This window comes from Eulemur rufifrons, chromosome 16 (genome assembly GCF_041146395.1).
Source record: "Eulemur rufifrons isolate Redbay chromosome 16, OSU_ERuf_1, whole genome shotgun sequence".
In the NCBI taxonomy this organism is placed as follows: Eukaryota; Metazoa; Chordata; class Mammalia; order Primates; family Lemuridae; genus Eulemur; species Eulemur rufifrons.
Window position 1 is genome coordinate 89,801,305 of NC_090998.1, and position 20,485 is coordinate 89,821,789.

Consider the following 20,485-nt stretch of genomic DNA (forward strand, 5'->3'; position numbering starts at 1 on the left):
TTTTTTTTTTTTTTTTTTTTTTTTTTTTGGTTTGGTTTGTTTTGTTTTGAGACAGAGTCTCATTCTGTTGCCCTGGCTAGAGTACAGTGGCATCATGGTAGCTCACTGCAACCTCAGACTCCTAGGATCCTCTTGCCTCAGCTTCCCAAGTAGCTGGGTTGACAGGCACGTGCCGCTGCGCCTGGCTAGTTTTTCTGTTTTTAGTAGAGACAGGGTCTTGTTCTTGCTCAGGCTGGTCTCGAACTCCTGAGTTCAAGTGATCCTCCCGCTTGGGCCTCCCAGAGTGCTAGGATTACACGTGTGAGCCATCACACCCAACCTTGGATGTGCTCTTAACTTCAGACTCCTCCTTTTTTCCTTAGCCCACTGGAGTTTACCATGTTGTCCTTTTTGCTTTTGCTCTGTATATTTTACATACTTTGATTATATTACTTGGTAATGTTATAATTTGTTTTCTTACTAAATTGAGCTGCTTGATGGTAGGAGCCATCATTTATTTGTATTTGAGTCCTCTATGTCAAAAAAAGGTTTTAATTGAAAATAATCCAGGACCTTGTTTATTAAAAGATAGCACACAATGACACCTCCTATTAAATGTATCTTTATTGTTATATCCTTTAGGGCCAGCAACCGGCCCCGCAGGTCCAGCAGCCAGGCCTGGTGACTCCAGTTGCCCAAGGCATGGGTTCTGGAGCACACACAGCTGATCCAGAGAAGCGCAAGCTCATTCAGCAGCAGCTTGTTCTCCTTTTGCATGCTCACAAGTGCCAGCGCCGGGAGCAGGCTAATGGGGAAGTGAGGCAGTGCAACCTTCCCCACTGTCGCACAATGAAGAATGTCCTAAACCACATGACACACTGCCAGTCAGGCAAGTCCTGCCAAGGTGAGTGGGCCCATGGGGTTACCATGCATAGCAATTAATATTTACAGTCAGGGGGAAGAGAGAAACTGTTATCAAGTCTATTTTGAGGTGACGTATATGTTTAGTACCTTGATTGTGGTGATGGTATTACAGGTAAACTCATCAAAATGTATACATTAAGCATGTACAGTTTTTACACCTCAATAAAGCTTTAAAAAAAAAATCCCAGGCCAGATGCAGTGGCTCACGCCTATAATCTTAGCACTTTGGGAGGATCACTTCAGGCCAGGAGTTTGAGAACAGCCTAAGCAACATAACAAGACCCCATCTCTACAAAAATACAAACGTTAGCCAAGTGCATGCCTGTATTTCCAGCTGCTCAGGAGGATGAGGCAAGACACTCACTTACTTGAACCCAGGAGTTTGAGGTTGCATGAGCTATGATCATGCTACTGCACTCTAGCCCAAACAAAAGAGCAAGGCCCTGTCTACAAACAAACAAATAAATAAATACTTTTTCTTAAAATGAGCATTCCTTGTCTGGATTTACCACCGGTTTATCCATTCACTTGGTAAAGAAAATGTGGACTGTGTCCTGTTGGGGGCAATTTTGAAAAAAGCTGCTATAAACAATCTATTTTGAGACTACTTAACTGATAGTGTCTGTCTTAAAAAAATCAGGTTATTTTGTGAGCAAGTATCTAGTGTTATGGTAGGAGAAGAAATTTTAAAGGTCTTCTCTTTTGTTGTGATCCTCAAGAGACTTTGGTTTGCCCCAGCACAGCATACCTTACATATTTTTGAGGGTTTGCTAATTGTCGTATAGGCAAATACCCAATTTAATACACTTTCACTCAACTAGTTTTACCTAATTTAATATAATTTGTGTAACCATTAAAAACTCTTTGTAGCCATGTGTGTTATAATATTGGTTTGGAATACCTTTACTTAGAACTAAGTAGGTTGTACAGAATGATGGTGAAAAGGAGGGCTCTAGAGCCAGACTGCTTGAGTTAGAATCTCACTTTGGGTACTCTGTGAATGTGTGCAAATGACTTAACCATTTTTTGCCTGTTTTCTCAACTGTAAGTTCTGTATTAATAGGAACAACCCTGTTGTGGTATTATGAAGATGACATGAGTTAATACATTTGTTGCACTCGTTATCAATAAATTAGTGCTATTCATGTAAAAAAATAACCTGCTCTAGAGAAAATATTTTCTTCTTTTTAGTGGCACACTGTGCATCTTCTCGACAAATCATTTCACACTGGAAGAATTGTACAAGGCATGATTGTCCCGTGTGTCTCCCTCTCAAAAATGCTGGGGATAAGAGAAATCAACAGTGTAAGTAATGAAGTCTTTTGAGAGTTTATGCTAAAAGTATTCTTAGAGGTTCCTGTGAGTACCTGGTGCTGTCATACCATGTTGAAGAAATGGTATTTTCCCTTTTACATTTTCTGCTTCCTGCTAAACCTCATGTTAGTGCATAGAATTGGACTGCTTGGTAACTAAAATAAGATCCAGGAACTCTCAATATTCTTCTGTGAAAACAGCAATAGGAGAATTTTTTAAACATGCGAATTGTAAAGATCAATCCTCTGGAATTGGACAGGTTACTCTTTTATAGCTGTGATCCACATATTCCAGTAATTTGAAATGATTCAAATAGAAAATTCAGATTATTTTTATAATCTTGGGATAAAGAAGAACTTTTCTTAGTAACAGACAAATCAGACTGGTATTGGTGGCTCATGCCTGTAATCTCAGCATTTTGGGAGGCTGAGGCTCAAGGATTACTTGAGGCCAGGAGTTCGAGACCAGCCTGGGCAACATAGCAAGACCTTGTATCTACCAAAAATTTAAAAATTAGCCAGGTGCATTCCTATAATCATAGCTATATGGGGGGCTGTGGCAGGAGGATCACTTGAGCCCAGGAGTTTAAGGCTGCAGTGAGCTATGATGATGACTGCACTCTAGCCCAGGCAACAAAGTGAGATCCTATCTGAAGAAAAAGACAAGTCACAAGTAGAAAGATTATGTTTTAAAAATGCAGCTGCTGCATCTCTCTAACAACAAAAACATTTAGAGTTGAAAGACAAATTTGAGAAGGAAATGTACAACATGTGAATATGGAATTAAGTTTTATAAATTTATGAAAAAATTATAAATAACCTAGTGAATATTGGGAATAAGAATAGAGAATTCACTAGAGGGGAGAAAATCCAGAAGAGTTCAGTATTAAATTAAGAATTGAAATAAGGTACCATTTCTCTACTGTCATGTTGGCAGAAATGTTGCCTGGTGTTGGTACTTTTATGGCTCTAAAGCATTTATACATCGTTGGTAGGAAGATTGATATAGCCTGTGGGAAGGTTATTTGGTGTTCAGAGTCAAAAGCCTTTTATACCAACAGGGTCCTTTGAACAATCCAGTTCTGCATCTGGAAATTTTTTCAAGTAAATAACGGGAGATGAGAGGTGTTTCATAAGCACGTAATAATTTCAGGTGTTTTGAAATTTACTCAAACATGTTATTAGTCTTTTTTTCTTGCCAGCTTTAATGTTGTAATACCAGATGTTTGTTTTTTCTAGCAATTTTGACTGGAGCACCCGTTGGACTTGGAAATCCTAGCTCTCTAGGAGTGGGTCAACAGTCTACCCCCAGCCTAAGCACTGTTAGTCAGATTGACCCTAGCTCTATAGAGAGAGCCTATGCAGCTCTTGGACTACCCTATCAAGTAAATCAGATGCCGACACAACCCCAGGTGCAAGCGAAGAACCAGCAGAATCAGCAGTCTGGGCAGTCTCCCCAAGGCATGCGGCCCATGAGCAACATGAGTAAGTTTGTGTCATCCTAGTAACATGTGATACTGGTTGTGTGTAAATGACATCTATAAGTGGAAAATTAACTCCTTAATTTATTACACTCTTTTTTTTTGCACAGTACATGTTTAATTTTGTGAAATAATTTTTTTAAAAATTGCAGATAAAATACCCCTTATATTCATCTAACAGAGCTAACCGCCAGTGGTTTATAATCCTCCTTGATCCTTTTTTGCATATGTGAACTTAAATTTTTTAATTTGCAGAAATGGGATCCCATGCATTATTCCATAACAAACTCAATTTAACGCCGTATACACCTACTATTCATTACCCCATGTATCCTTTTAAATGATTGTCTAGTATTTCATTGTACACAATAATTTTTTACCGATGGACATTAAGGTTTCCAATTGTTCTGCTATTTTTTTTTTTTTTTTTTTTTGAGACGGAGTCTCACTCTGTTGCCCAGGCTAGAGTGAGTGCCGTGGCGTCAGCCTAGCTCACAGCAACCTCAAACTCCTGAGCTCAAGCGATCCTCCTGTCTCAGCCTCCCGGGTAGCTGGGACTACAGGCATGCGCCACCATGCCCGGCTAATTTTTTTTCTATATATATATTTTTAGCTGTCCATATAATTTCTTTCTATTTTTAGTAGAGGTGGGGTCTCGCTCTTGCTCAGGCTGGTCTCGAACTCCTGAGCTCAAACGATCCGCCCACCTCGGCCTCCCAGAGTGCTAGGATTACAGGCGTGAGCCACCGCGCCCGGCCTGTTCTGCTATTTTAAACCACGCAACAGAAATTGTTTTGACTTGATGAAATATTGTTTTGGTTTGTAATGTATACATATGAGTGTGGTTATTGTTGTGGTTTTTTTTTTTTTTTTTTTTTTTTTGAGACAAAAATCTCACTCTCTTGCCCGGGCTAGCGTGCCGTGGTATCAGCCTAGCTCACAGCCACCTCAAACTCCTGGGCTCAAGCGGTCCTCCTGCCTCAGCCTCCCAGGTAGCTGGGACTACAGGCACTCGCCACCATGCCTGGCTAATTTTTTCTATTTTTAGTTGTTTGGCTAATTTCTTTTTTCAGACTCTACTACCCTCATTGTTTCTGTTCATCAGATAGCACACAAATAAACAAATGCCTACATATGAAGTGTTTTTTCTTTAATATCAAACCTTTTTAAAAATCATTAGTCTCATATCTTTGTTTTATGGAGTTTATCCCTTATATTTTCATTTTCTTCTTATGAGTTTCCTAAAGCCTATATAATGAATAAAAGAAGTAAATATCTAGCCGGGTGTAGTGGCTCATGCCTGTAATCCTAGCACTCTTGGAAGGCCAAGGTGGGAGGATCGCTTGAGGTCTAGAGTTTGAGACCAGCCTGAGCGAGAGCAAGACCCCGTCTCTACTAAAAATGGAAAAATTAGCCGGGTGTGTTGGTGCGTGCCTGTGGTCCCAGCTACTCAGGAGGCTGAGGCACTAGTATTGCTTGAGCCCGGGAGTCTGAGGTTGCTGTGAGCGAGGCTGACACCACGGCACTCTAGCCTTGGTGACAGAGTAAGACTCTGTCTTAAAAAAAAAAAAAAACACCAGAAATGACTATCAAAATGGAGTCACCATTACTGTGTCATAATTTTCCAATAGTCGTTAAGAGGATTTTCAGAAAGTACTTACTACATTTTATGAATATATGACTGACTGTTTTTTCATTTCACACCAAATCTTATGTACTTTATTTTAACGAAAATATTATACTTTTGACTGATGACTGCACCCAGAGTTTTTGACACTGCGTGGCTTTTTTTTTGGTGCTTAAAGGGATTCTCTAATTTTATAATCGATTTTATTAGAGATAGAGTCATTTCGTGCTATTCTCGATGATAATGAGAAACATGACCCTAGAGTTGCAACTTGGCTTTTAGTTTATTTAGAAGCATATATATTAGTAGAAAGGGTAAAGAAATTGATTAATTCTTCATTGATAAACCTAAATTTTTTTTACCCCTTTGATTGTTTGAGGATGGTACTACAGGTTCAGGCCTCATCTGAAAGGTGAAATCCATGAATGGGACTATGTTGTATTCCCTAAGGATGTAAGCTAGTTATCCAATTTGTAAACAGAGGCAGTTTATTGGGTCTCTTTCTATTTACTCAGCAACCGAAAATGTTTGTCTTTGATGTTTTTCCAAGATTGCACTCCAAATGGTATTGTTGTCAAGTCTCACTCATGCTCTTTCAACCCTAAAGTATTTTGAGGGACCCTGCCAAGAGGATGGATTGGATACGTAATTAACAATCTAAGGGGAAAACGTCATTGTTGTGAAAATTAGGGCCATAAAAAATGTGTCTTCCTCCACAGTGATTTAAATTAAATCTCCTAGATTCCTTCTAGTTCTGTAGTGGACACAGACTTAAGGTAAAGATAGTATTTTCATACATTCTTTTTCTTTTTTATTTTATAGGAAAGAAGTTTAGTTCTAGGTGACTATTTTTTTGAGACAGTCTCACTCTGTCACTGTGGGTAGAGCCCAGTGGCGTTATTGTAGCTCACTGGGCTCAAGTGATCCCCCCGCCTTTGCCTCCCAAGTAGCTGTAACTACAGGCACACACCACCATGCCCAGCTAATTTTTAAGTGGGTTTTTGTTTTGTTTTGTTTTAAGAGATGTGGTCTTGCTGTGTTGTCCAGGCTTATCTTTTTGAACTCCTGGCTTCAAGTGAGCCCCTCCCCCTAACGTACTGTGATTAGAGGCGTGAGCCACTGCATCTGCCCTGTATTTCTTTTTCTGTGAATTGCCTATTACTTTCTTACTGGATTGTTTGTCTTTTTCTTACTGGTCTGTAGGGGTACTTCATGTACTAGCCTTTATGTATGTATTGCCAATTATATCATTATTAACTATTTCTTGTATGTGCTGCTAATATTTTTACTGATTGTCATTTGGTTCTTGACTTTGATTATGGAGTTTATTATATGGTCGCTGTTTTATTATTTCTGTCTTTTTGTTTTGTTTTGCCTTAGGTGCTAGTCCTATGGGAGTAAATGGAGGTGTAGGGGTTCAAACGCCGAATCTTCTTTCTGAATCAATGTTGCATTCAGCCATAAATTCTCAAAAGTAAGTTTTATCTTGGTTTGCGTCCTGTGTCACATTTTCACATACTTGTTAATAATTGCTTATTTGAGTTTTTTAATTTAATTTCCTTGATTTGAGGATCTTCTTGATGAATGATCACAAGCAGGATGGTCCATTCTTTCTTCTTTCTACAGCCTTATTTGAAATTGTATCAGTGATCAAGGGTAACCTACACCTTCCCAAATACAGTAGGAAATTTCAAGTTTACAGCTGCATAAAAAATAAGTTTGCTCTACCCCAGTGTTAAGAATTAGTCCATTACCCAAAGGGTTCCCTGAGATAAGCTGTGTCACAAGTGACAGCTTAGTGTCTAGTAACACAAGACTTGGTTTTCTAAATACAAGACTTCATCTTCCCCTCCATAAAAGGAAATGTAATTCTTTTTTTCTCACACAGGTATAAACATAGACACTGTAAAAGAAATCTGGTCACACACATGCACCCATACTTCTTAATGCAAATAGACTTGTCATAGGGTATTAGACCCATTGCAATAATTATTTTCAGTTCTAATTAAATGAGATCATCTTTCTGGGACTCTTCTTGACTATCTGATGACTCCTTTTTAAAGCCCAATGATGAATGAAAATGCCAGTGTGGCCTCCCTGGGTCCTATGCCAACAGCAGCTCAACCATCCAGTACTGGAATTCGAAAACAATGGCACGAAGATATTACTCAGGATCTTCGAAATCATCTTGTTCACAAACTGTAAGTAAGATTGTAGATGTGTCTGATTTGTAAAGAGATGTTATGTAAACATGCTTCCGATCTGCTGGGCATTTAACCACCAGAGGAATATTGGTTTTTCTATAACCAGGCTGTTGATGTTGATCCTTGCATCTTATTCTCTGTTTTCTACTTCTCAAATTTTCTTCGCACCGTCATTTTTAAAAGGAGTCTTTTAGCTTTAACAGTGTACAAACTGAACTGTTCTGCCTAGTGCCAGTAATTAACATATTCATTAAAACTTGTTAACTCGTATTTCCGTAAGAAAAACTAGGCCTCAGCTCATTATACTATGGCAATGGTAGCATCCTTTTCTGTTATTCTTGGTAAAGCAATTATAATGTTGCCAAATTGAATCTGGTAGGGTGGTCTCTTTGTGGTCTTTTGGTCCTCTAAGTGTGCACATAGCAGCTTGTGAAATACCTTCTGCACTATTTGTTATGATGTTGATACTCCCTCTCACAAACTCCTTTTTTTTTTTTTTTTTTTGAGACAGAGTTTCACTCTCTTGCCTGGGCTAGAGTGCTGTAGCATCAGCCTAGCTCACAACAACCTCAAGCTCCTGGGCTCAAGCAATCCTACTGCCTCAGCCTCCCTAGTAGCTGGGACTATAGGCACGTGCCACCATGCCTGGCTAATTTTTCTATTTTTAGTTGTCCATATAATTTCTTTCTATTTTTAGTAGAGACATGGTCTCGCTCTTGCTCAGGCTGGTCTTGAACTCCTGACCTAGAGCGAGCCTCCTGCCTCTGCCTCCCAGAGTGCTAGGATTATAGGTGTGAGCCACCGTGCCTGGCCGAGCTTGGGCCTTCTTGATAAGAATTTGCTGTTCAAACACTATGCAGCAATTTTTCTTAGAGAAAGCAGGTTTTTTTCCTTAGAGACAGTTACCTCCACTTAATGGCAGGATCTCCTTTATTTTGCCCATATTTTTTTATTGACTTGGAACCATGTGCCCTATGATATTTATGTTACATAGTCAACCAATGATACCTGAGTTTCATTTAGGAATTCTTTTTTATTTTAATCAGTTAATAGATATGTCCTATAGACATTTAGGAATTTTTAAGTGGTAGTGCTAATAACTGGAATTTCATAAGGAAAGGGCACCATGAGTTTAATGAAAGGAAATAATAAGGAATAACCAAGTTGTTATGTTGTGATAAAATGCTTAGGAACTCATTTAATGGACAGAAATGATAGATTATTTGGAATTATCTGACTTGACATTAAAAGTTTAATATGCTTGTGAGTTTTCTGCCAAATCAAGTATTCTTCTAAACTTCCATATATAGGCCAGGGGTGTAGTGGCTGATTCCTATAATTCTGGCACTTTGGGAGGCTGAGGCAGCAGGATCACTTGAGGCCAAGAGTTCAAGACCAGCCTGGCCAGTATCTAGACTGCATCTCTACAAAACATTTAAAAATGTGCTGGGCATGTTGGTGCATGCCTGTAATCCAAGCTACTCAGGAGGCTAAGGCCAGGAGGATTGTTTGAACCCAGGAGTTAAAGGTTGCAGTAAGTGTGATTGAGCCACTGAACTCCAGCCTGGGTGACAGAGCAAGACCCTGTTTCAAAAAAGAAAAAAACGGAATTCCACTTCTGGGCCGGGCGCGGTGCCTCACGCCTGTAATCCTAGCACTCTGGGAGGCCGAGGCGGGAGGATCGCTTGAGCTCAGGATTTCGAGACCAACCTGAGCAAGAGCGAGACCCCGTCTCTACTAAAAAATAGAAAGAAATTAGCTGGATAACTAAAAATATATAGAAAAAATTAGCCGGGCATAGTGGTGCATGCCTGTAGTCCCAGCTACTGAGGAGGTTGAGGCAGAAGGATTGCTTGAGCCCAGGAGTTGGATGTTGCTGTGAGCTAGGCTGACGCCATGGCACTCTAGCCAGGGTGACAGAGTGGGACTCTGCCTCAAAAAAAAAAAAAAAATTCCATTTCTATGTTCTCAGTCTGATTCCTTCAAGTACTATACAACTGAACACGAGGTGTCCAAGTAATTAAGTTGTGCCTAAAAATCACATTTGTTGAGTTTTTAAGTGATTCTTGTTTTGTTTTAGTAATTCTTATAGTGTGTTCACATTAAAAAAAATTCTTGGAATGAGTTTTTGTTCCCTGTCAGTGGTTCCATAAATATTTATTATATGCCTACATGGAACTCATTACTGTTTGCTCAGTCCCAGGGGTAGTATGGCAAACAAAACATACAAGTGTCAATGGAAAAGAACCCAAACTCTGTAAAATAATTTAAAGAGGTTTATTCTGAACTGAATGTGTGTTACCGGCCAGGGGGCACATAGTCTCAAGAGGTCCTAAGAAAATGTGCTCCACATGTGTCAATCTTAAATACTAGTGGCAGACATTTTAAAGGGAATTGCAAGAGTGTGAAAAACTTTGAATCTAATGATTCAGTGCAGAATCATTATGGATTTCTGCTCCCTCAATTTCAAGTTTTTGACCCTGTATAGTATTAGAGTGATCATTAGGTTTTATTTTCATGAGCTTTAGGAGAATAGACAGATCTGAAGGCTTTTGCTTCTTATACTATGACAAAGGTCAGTTTTTCTCACTATAATGCAGCACAGTATAATTTTTTGCTCTATGTTTAGAGTGACAGGGACCAGAGAGTATTTTTTATAGAGACACATCTTACACTGTCTTCAGGAAAACCCTTTGTTTATCACAAAGTCTTTCGTTTCAGTAAGTTTTAGATTTGAACACATATCACTGTCCTGTTATTTTTCCTTTTCCTCTGTGTGTTTGTAGTATGAAAAATAGGAAAATACTAAACAGGAAAAATTCTTGAAGTATTGTATATTACTTCTATGACATTTAAGAAAAACTGACATGGTATTATAGTGGTAGAATTTTCTATTTCTAGTGTTCAAGCCATATTTCCTACTCCGGATCCTGCTGCTTTAAAAGACAGACGTATGGAAAACCTAGTTGCATATGCTCGGAAAGTTGAAGGGGACATGTATGAATCTGCAAATAATCGAGTAAGCAAGTGTTTTTCTTTTCTATTGATAGTCAAAAATGGGTTTGTCCTGGTTATTTAATTTACTCCTCTTACATAACATATATAAGCAATACTGTACTTCAGAGTAGGACACTCTTTAGTTATCCCATCTTATTGTCACTGAGCACAATCAAGATAACAGGAATTTAAGTATATGTCATCTAGAATTTTATTTTTCTTTTTCATACAGTGCACTCTTGTGGCACTTTATCTGGTTTGTCCTTCTGTCAGCCTAAAAAGTGACTCAGCTACTACTAGCTCTGTGCTGTGTTCACTAGAATGTGAAGCAGTTCTTGATACTTTCATCTCTGCATCATGTGAACTTTCCTTTGTAAATGGGCACTACTTTTTAATGTGGCATATTAAATGAAACATATCTGTTCTTAGTTCATTTTTACCTAGTGGCAGTTCCTCTTTTTTCCTCATCTTTCTTATTTTACTTCAAAAATTCAAAAAGGCGGAATACTACCACCTTCTAGCTGAGAAGATCTACAAGATCCAGAAAGAACTAGAAGAGAAACGAAGGACCAGATTACAGAAACAGAATATGCTACCGAATGCTACAGGCATGGTACCAGTTTCCATGAATCCAGGTCCTAACATGGGACAGCCACAATCAGGAATGACTTCTAGTAAGTACTTTCTTGGGGAGAAATGGGTAATCAGATGGTTCCTAACTGAAGCCATTAATTGTATTAGCTTGTGTAACTATTCTGGAGTTTTCAAGAGGCCTTTTGCCTTTGCAAAGAAAATAATTCATCCACTGGTAAAAATAGTAGCTGAACAGTACATTTAAATTTTCTAGGCATGGTACTTAATATACTTTGATAATCTGGCATTATTTTTAGAGCCCAAGATACATTTTTCTGATAATGATACTTGGAAAATGATAGCCCACAGATTTTCTTTGCCTTTTTCTTAGACTGACTTGCATGTCCTAGGCAGCCAATAACAGGTGTTTGTAAGCTGACCAGGTTCAGCGGCCTCATAGAAGCTTACATACTTCCTGAACACACATAGCATGTTTCTATCGTTGTCTCACTTTGTTCTTGACACAGTGTATTCCAAGGCTAAGAACTATCCATTTTTTAGAAGCATCTTTTAAAATTACATTTCATCAGCATCAGTTTCTGGTTACAGCATCATTCTTGACCTGATAAATTAGATAGCCAAGCTTTTTTTTTTTTTTTTTTTTTTAAGAGATGGGGTCTTGCTCTGTTACCCAGGCTAAAGTGCAATGGCATCATCATAGCTCATTGTAGCCTTAAAGTTCTGGGCTGAAGTGCTCTTCCTACCTAAGCCTCCTGAGTAGCTGGGACTACAGATGTGCACCATCACACCCAGCTAATTTCTTTTTTTTTTGTAGAGACTCAGGTCTCTCTGTGTTGCTCAGGCAGGCCTCAAACTTCTTGGCCTCAAACAATCATCCCATCTTGGTCTCCCAGTGTGCTGGGATTACAGATTTGAGCCACCACACCTGGCCTCAAGACTATTATCTATTGTACATTGCCTCCCTCATTCATTGGATATGTTACTAGGTTCTAAGCAGTGAAATACTGAGTTGGTCTCATAATACTGAGGAATTACACAGGCTGTTTAAGTGCTATGAGAAATACTATGATAGGGAAAATGTATATTTGAATTAGGGAATGCTAACTGAGCCAGCAGGTAGCAGCTCTTATTCTATCAGTGGATGATAGATGCGCTGAGAAGTTCCCTCAGTCCTTGAAGTCATAAAGTGGAGAATCATTGGTTGCCACTGGCCTTTAGCAGCCTCATTTCCTAACTGCAGTGTGCCTGGTATACTATTTTCTAATTGGGCCATGATGTGGAAAGAATTGGGAAGAACAACATTTCTGGCAGAAAAATAGTATACATGGAGGACCAGTAGTAAGGGAAAATACACACGTACTTTTTGAGTAGGTAGGGGAACAAATGTTCAGGAATGAGAAAGTCAAGATTAGAGTTGGGAAGACTGCTTCCGTACACGATACAAACTCGGGTAGAAAGTAAGGATATAGAGAGAAGTGGACATATTTTAGATACTTGGGTTTGATAGAATTTATTCAACTTCTGGGTGAAATTTGAGATATTTAAATTACGTTCTAGGTAAGCCAGGCTTATGCAGGTAAACCTAGCACTCTGGGAGGCCAAGGTAGGAGGATCGCTTGACCTCAGGAGTTCAAGACCCTGTCTCTACTAAAAATAGAAAAAATTAGCCAGGCATCATGGTGTGTGTCTGTAGTCCCAGCTACTTGGGAGGCTTAGGCAGGAAGATTGATAGCTTAAGCCTAGGAGTTTGAGGTTGCTGTGAGCTAGGCTGACGCCATGGCACTCTAGCCTGAGCGACAGGCAACAGAGCAAGACTCTGTCTCAAAAAAAAAAAAAAAATACACGTTCTAATGTTACATTAAAAACAGTATGGTACTGTTGTAGTCCAGAATAAGTATTACTAGAATCGAATAGCCTTAAATATATGTTGATTTTTAACTCATACTGAATATGACATTTTGTAGAGTGAGATCCTTACCTTATTCCATATACAGAAATTAATCATAGAAGAGTGAAAGGTTTCTAAATTTAAAAAAATATTAAAAGTATTATACAGAACATTGAAGAAAATATAAAATGAATTGAGAAAGGCCTCTATACACTACCTGGAAGCTTTAAAGAAAAAGAATGACAACAGAAGGTACCACACACAATTAATGGGCAAACCAAGGAAAGTATTTTCAATATTAAAGGTACTGATTGCCTTAATACATGACTTAGGGATAGGGGAGGATGAAACATATGAGAAGAATTGAATAAGTAACCAAATCTATAGAGACCGTGTGGTTCCCTAAAGTATAGAATGGGTGTTAGTGACTGTGCAGGAGCATGACCCTACAGTAGGCTGCTGGTGAGAAGTTCACTCCCTTAAATGAAATTATTCTGTTTCTGCAAATTTAATTTCAAACAATAATGCTACAATTGCGCATAATTTATACTATTGAAACATCCTAAAAATGCCCTGATACTATATTGCTAAATACCTGTGATACATTAAATTCATTTGTATCTTTTATATTTGTATGAGAAAATTATTATGGGAGAATTGAACTTTTTCATCTTTATATTTCTAGAGTCTGAATTTTTTTTTTCTCCCAAAGAACTTGCATTCATTAGATAATCGGAGAGTGGCTACAGTAGGTCTATGTATTGGCCTAGAAAGATGCCCATAAAGAGTGAACAGAAGTAACGTATATGTGCGGTCTGTGAAAGGCAAGCCAAATTGTTAATGGGGTTAACATAGCTGGTTCTTTTCCCTCTTAATTTTTTTTTTTTTTTTTTTTTTTTTTTTTTTTTTGAGACAGAGTCTCACTCTGTTGCCCAGGCTAGAGTGAGTGCCATGGCATCAGCCTAGCTCACAGCAACCTCAAACTCCTGAGCTCAAGGGATCCTTCTGTCTCAGCCTCCCGAGTAGCTGGGACTACAGGCATGCGCCACCATGCCCGGCTAATTTTTTCTATATATATTTTTAGCTGTCTATATAATTTCTTTCTATTTTTAGTAGAGATGGGGTCTCGCTCTTGCTCAGGCTGGTCTCGAACTCCTGAGCTCAAACGATCCGCCCACCTCGGCCTCCCAGAGTGCTAGGATTACAGGCGTGAGCCACCGCACCCGGCCTCTCTTAATTTTTTGTTAAACATATTACCTTTAAGGAAAAACTGATGACAGACAACTATATGTATTACAGTCTGATTTTTTTGAGATATGATGTATGCCCAGAAAAAGGTTCTGGAAGAAATAAATACTAACCTGTTAACATTGGTTTCTTACGGGGTGGTATGATTCCTGGATACTTTGTGTTGTGTTTTAAAGGGGTTTTGATTGATTGATATATGTAGATAGTTTGCATTAAGGGAGTTTTTACTTAAATGTGAATGATGTACATTTTTGTATGTGTACATTTTCTTTGCTGCTAAATGTTTATCTTAAAATATTATCAAAATGTTCGTCAAATTTCCTTATAATGACAATCGAAGAGCTGCCTCATGGACCAACAATAGATACTATAACACATTCATATCTTGCAGTCAGTAAAAACTATCATATATATCACAGTTGTAAATGAAAGTGCTTGGGACAAATGTGAGCAGTAGGATTATGTTTTTATTTTGATTTTCATTTGATTAGCCTCATTGGAAAATAAGATTTTGCATAAAAATCTGCATTTCTGGCTTTTAAAAAATGGAAGGATCTAGCACATTTAACCCTCTCTTCCACAGGGACACACTGTGTACAGCTAGAGTAGTGGCTGACTCTTAGAAGAGTTGTGCTTTCTCTCCATTTCACCCAGTCCTTATCCACTCCCTCTCTTGGGGGCAGGTACCTATAACAATTTCACTTGATACTAACTGCTTGGCTCTTGCTGCCACTTATTTTGCAGTACCTACCTATGTTGTTGACAGGAGAAAAGCGTTCCTCATATATTAGGTGAAAACATTGTTTTTTATTAAAGTATCTGTGAATACATATATGTGGAAGGAAATTCATGGAGGTTTATTGCTGGTCATTTATTGGATCATTTATTGGATCATGATTCATTTTTGCTTTATGTTTTCTAATTTTTATATAATGAACATGGATTACATGTGTACTTTTATGAAACTTGGAGAGTTGTAGATAAAAGGTTATGTGAATAAATGTCAGCATTTCTTCTGTCACTTTTGCCCATTTACGAAAGTTGAGAGTTGTCTGAAGTGGTGAGTATCTCCTTAGAGCAAGGTTTCCCCACCTGTGCCTGAGGCTTGAGTTCACAGCCCTTGGGATCGGGAGGCCAGGGGTCAGCCAGGTCACTATAGGCATCCCTTTTCCCTGGATGCTGTAGAAATACTGTTTTCCCTGTGCACCATGTTGGAAGTTCTGCACTGTGCAGATAATCCAGAAAGAAAACATTAGAACTTATTTATATTTTTAATTTTCAAATGTTTTATTTTTGTATTTTTTACAGAGGTACATGGTATATATATTGTAATATGCATATTATTTAAAATCAGTGTTCACAGTGGGCTTGTGTGCACAAAAACGTGTCTTATTGGGTTACCAAATCAAATTTGGTAATCACTGCACAAAATCCATAGTGACTATTTGTAGACGTATTCTGTTGCACACCAACCAAAAGGTTCAGACTTAAACAATAACATGTTAAATGCTGCAGTATCTTTGCTTTTTTGAAAATCTTTTGTATGACTTTACTGTAAACATTGAAAGCATCCTGGTTCATAAAAGAATAGGGCTAAAACCATTTGGAGGCATTTTTTCCATTCCAGAAATAACATTTCTTCAGGTTCCTATCTAGCTCAGAGTGTTTATTCTTTTAAGATTCAGACTGAATTCTTCAAAATAATTATTAAAGATATTTTGTGGGTTATTTAAGGTAAGGGGCAACTGGTGCAAAGATACTTCTTTAACCGTTTCTCTTTTTTTTGCTCTAGATGGGCCTCTGCCTGACCCAACAATGATCCGTGGCAGTGTGCCAAACCAGATGATGCCTCGGATAACTCCACAGCCTGGTAAATAGTAAAAGAAATTCATGGTCATTATTAACAAAGTCCATGGTGTAATGAAGATGGTAGTTGATACCTCAATTCCTGCCTTAGTCCATCAGCAAGTGTTATAATTATCTGTTCGAGAAATTAGAAAACCTCTTGGAGTTGGAGCCCATGGAGGAAGGGAGGGTGAAGAGCAGGTTGACTGTCAGGTCAAGGGGCCGAATGACATTAAATGAGCAAGCATTCATTACTGTAGGTTGTAAAATTTAGTTCAGAAATCATATGTTAGTTAATGCCCATTTACAGCTGCTGTAAGTGAAACAGGTTCATTTATAACTATACATGGTTGAAAGTAGGTTCCTTTATTCATCCTGATAAAATGATGTAGAACCAGATATAAGAACTCTTTTATTCTCTAATTTCACAAAGGTATTCAGATCTTAATATTTTGCGTGAATTATAGGTTTGAATCAATTCGGCCAGATGAATATGCCCCAGCCCCCTCTTGGACCCCGGCAAACCTCTCCTCTTCAGCACCATGGACAGTTGGCTCAGCCTGGAGCTCTCAACCCGGTCAGTTTTACTACTTTGGGTAATCTCTTTGGACCTGACATTTTGGAAGTCCTTTTTGCTTATTTGCTTTTACTTCACAAGCAAAACTTCTCACGCTTATTTAAACAAGCTGTAGGTCCTTTTTCTTATACTGCTATTCTGTTATATTTAGGTCTACTAGAAAGCTGACAAAAACCAGCCAGTTCACTGTCTCTGGAATCCCAATGTTCAGTAGCCTACATACTTTTTCGCAGTCATCTCTCTTCCCTGATGCCTGTCTTCCCCTCTCCAGGCAGGGAACCATCTATCTTTTGCAAGGGTGATGGAGGGGCAGTGCCTGATTTAGAGACTGGAGAAGAGAGAATGAGCATCTTGCCACTCCTTAGGCAGACTTTTTTTCCCCCTAATGAGAGGTACCACACTGGTACCACCTTATGCAAATTCTTAACCAGCCATCCAGCCCTCCAGCCCTCCACATGGGCCTCAACCCACCCCTGTCCTTTAAAGTTAGCTGGTGCTTCCAATTCTTGAGCCTTTTGGATTACTTTAGCATTACTGCTTCTCTCAAATCTGCCATGTTTAACAAGGATTCCTATTCTTCATTTTAATCTATAAGACAAATGTTTTTAGCTTATAATTTTTGGCCTTTGGTACTCTAGATTTCCATCCTTTATTAAATACCTGGATTTGTGTAGAGTAGTATTAGAAATGAAATGTCACAATCCGAGAGCATTTGTGGATCATGAGTCCTACCACATTCAGCTACAACTTCTAAGATCTTACTATTTTTTCCCCTTTATGAAGTCTTAGAGTTTGTGCTGTTACAACAGCACTGACATGAGCTCATGAAATCATGATTCACTCTCCTCACTTAGAGTATGAGAGAAACAGTTAACCTCTCTTCCTTGTCAGAGTTCTAGGCATATTTGTCTAGAATGTGCATTTGTCCCTATCCTCTTGTTATTTTTTGAGAGTACGCTGAGGTAAGCTGTGGGGCTGTTCCTGTTATCTTAGCATGAGAGTGAATTGTTCCACCACTTTGTGTTCCCCTCCTACTTTACCTATTCCCTGGTCTCTGGCCCTTCTCTGCTCAATAAACCCTACAGTAGGCCCAGAGTGGTGTAGTAGAATAACTAATGAAGCAGTTTGGTGCTTTGTGGTTTCTTGCAGCCTATGGGCTATGGGCCTCGTATGCAGCAGCCTCCCAACCAGAGCCAGTTCCTTCCCCAGGCTCCGTTCTCATCACAGGGAATGAATGTAACAAATATGCCTTTGGCTCCATCCAGTGGGCAAGCTCCAGTGTCTCAGGTATGTCTCATAAGTGAATTTTTTTTTTTACTTATTTTTTGTTTCTTGAAACTTGTCTTGATTTAGGTTTTAAATACTGGGTGAAAACTAAGAAGACTTTTGGGCTTCTGAACATGAAGAGATTATTCTGTGACATAGCAATGGTGTTGTTACAAATTAGGAAATAATTGAAATTGATTTAAGTAGTGAACACTTTTAAAAATGAAATCTTAGTGAGAACTACAATGTAGAAGGAGGAAGTCTGGCTGAAGAGAGCTCAGGAAGGCCCCAGAGCACTGTGTACTCCCTTGTCCCGTGCTTCTGCAGTGGCTGAGGCCATTCTGCTGAATGGGTTAACATCTCTTTAATTATGTACTATATTGGTTGTGTTGTTCAAAGTTAGGACTCTAGTAATAGGATTTTTTACACATTTTGAAAGAGGTATTGCTTCATTTTCTTTAGTTTGTGTCTTAAATGCATATAACCTGCCTGTGTAAATATTTAATTGTTTTGAATTGCTACATTGTTGTGTTTTTCATTTTAACAGGCACAAATGTCCAGTTCTTCCTGCCCAGTGAACTCTCCTATAATGCCTCCAGGGTCTCAAGGGAGCCACATTCACTGCCCCCCTCTCCCTCAACCTGCTCTGCATCAGAATTCACCCTCTCCTGTGCCCAGTCGTACCCCTACCCCTCACCACACTCCCCCAAGCATAGGATCTCAGCAGCCACCAGCAACAGCAATTCCAGCCCCTGTTCCTACACCTCCAGCCATGCCACCAGGGCCACAGTCCCAGGCTCTTCATCCCCCTCCAAGGCAGACACCTACACCACCAACAACACAACTTCCCCCCCAAGTGCAGCCTTCCCTTCCTACTGCTCCTTCAACTGACCAGCCTCAGCAGCAGCCTCGCTCCCAGCAGAGTACAACAGCCTCCGTGCCTACCCCAACAGCGCCGCTGCTGCCTCCACAGCCTGCAACTCCAGTAAGCAGAGATTTGGATTTAGGGGGAATCACTGCAGCTGCACTGCAGTATTATATTACTTCTGTGCCATTTCTATTCTCTTTTCTTTTCTTTTCTTTTCTTTTTTTTTTTTTTTGAGACAGAGTCTCACTGTGGTGCCCGGGCTAGAATGAGTGCCATGGCGTCAGCCTAGCTCACAGCAACCTCAAAACTCCTGGGGTCAAGCGATCCTACTCCCTCAGCCTCCCGAGTAGCTGGGACTACAGGCATGCGCCACCATGCCCGGCTAATTTTTTCTATATATATTTTAGTTGTCCAGATAATTTCTTTCTATTTTTAGTAGAGACGGGGGTCTCACTTGTGCTCAGGCTGGTCTCGAACTCCTGACCTTAAGCGATCCACCCACCTCGGCCTCCCACAGTGCTAGGATTACAGGCGTGAGCCACTGCGCCCGGCCCATTTCTATTCTTTTTTTGTTTTGTCTTTTATTGTTGTCTCCACAGATAGAATGGAACGAATCCCTTTTTCATTAGGGATTTCCTTTTCCTGTTTTTCCTTCCTGTGATGGTACTTAGCATAGAAGGGAGTACAAAGGTTTTATTTAGGTCTGACTTTGACCATTATCTTTCATGTTGTATTCTGGGGCTTGAAGGCATTTAAGGAGGAATGACAAAGGGACAGCGTCCTTCTCCTTATTTAGTATATCATTTAGTGCACTACGTGAATTTTACATACATTTAAAGAATCTCTTTCAAACAGTTTAGGCCATTGAACTTAGAAATCAAATGAAAAATTCACTGATCTATGAGTCTGTGTGACCCTAACCAGGGTTAATGATGATAGATTTCCAGAACTAGAACAGCCTGTAGCTTCCTTGTGAGAGGTTGTTTATGTATACATTAATAGTAGAAATCTAAAACTGAATTAGTAGTTGAATCCTTATTAATAGAACCTTATTTGTTAAGGCTTAGAACTTTCTATAATAATAATAATATTTTGGTTCTCAATCACAGTCTTTGATAAAATACTGTTCACTGGTGAGTGGTTCATCATGGCCTCTGATCACCAAGGAGGAGTGGAATGCAGAAGGAATCTGTGGATCTGCTTGGTTTTATGTTCGTTTTTCTTATTTTAAAAAAAAAAAAAATTTTATTGGATACACTTTTAGACAGTGCTTGGTTTTAGTTATTAGGGTAGTTACAGAAAATACTAACTTCTCATTATGAGGTTTCTTATTAGAAGACATAGGGGCCGGGCGTGGTGGATCATGTCTGTAATCCTAGCACTCTAGGAGGCCGAGGTGGGAGGATGGCTCTAGGTCAGGAGTTCAAGACCAGCCTGAGCAAGAGCAAGACCCCATCTCTACTAAAAAATAGAAAGAAATTAGCTGGATAACTAAAAATATATAGAAAAAATTAGCCGGGCATAGTGGTGCATGCCTGTAGTCCCAGCTGCTTGGGAGGCTGAGGCAGGAGGATCGCTTGAGCCCAGGAGTTTGAGGTTGCTGTGAGCTAGGCTAACGCCATGGCACTCTAGCCCAGGCAGCAGAGCAAGACTCTGTCTCCAAAAAAAAAAAAA

At 39.3% G+C, this 20,485-nt stretch overlaps 1 protein-coding gene across 2 annotated transcripts in view; it reads left to right on the top strand.

Moving 5' to 3' along the window:
* EP300 (E1A binding protein p300) overlaps positions 1–20,485 on the top strand; it is an 80,416-nt gene that overhangs the window by 32,865 nt on the left and 27,066 nt on the right. Inside the window, exons 4-14 of one of the 2 annotated variants that reach the window (XM_069491511.1) lie at positions 622–883; positions 2,095–2,208; positions 3,456–3,701; positions 6,705–6,798; positions 7,388–7,525; positions 10,430–10,547; positions 11,025–11,199; positions 16,048–16,125; positions 16,568–16,677; positions 17,827–17,964; positions 18,491–18,928. In XM_069491511.1, coding sequence (XP_069347612.1) covers positions 622–883; positions 2,095–2,208; positions 3,456–3,701; positions 6,705–6,798; positions 7,388–7,525; positions 10,430–10,547; positions 11,025–11,199; positions 16,048–16,125; positions 16,568–16,677; positions 17,827–17,964; positions 18,491–18,928 — 1,911 coding nt within the window. The remainder of the gene's footprint in view (positions 1–621; positions 884–2,094; positions 2,209–3,455; positions 3,702–6,704; positions 6,799–7,387; positions 7,526–10,429; positions 10,548–11,024; positions 11,200–16,047; positions 16,126–16,567; positions 16,678–17,826; positions 17,965–18,490; positions 18,929–20,485) is intronic. The other variant, XM_069491512.1, reaches the window with a different exon arrangement.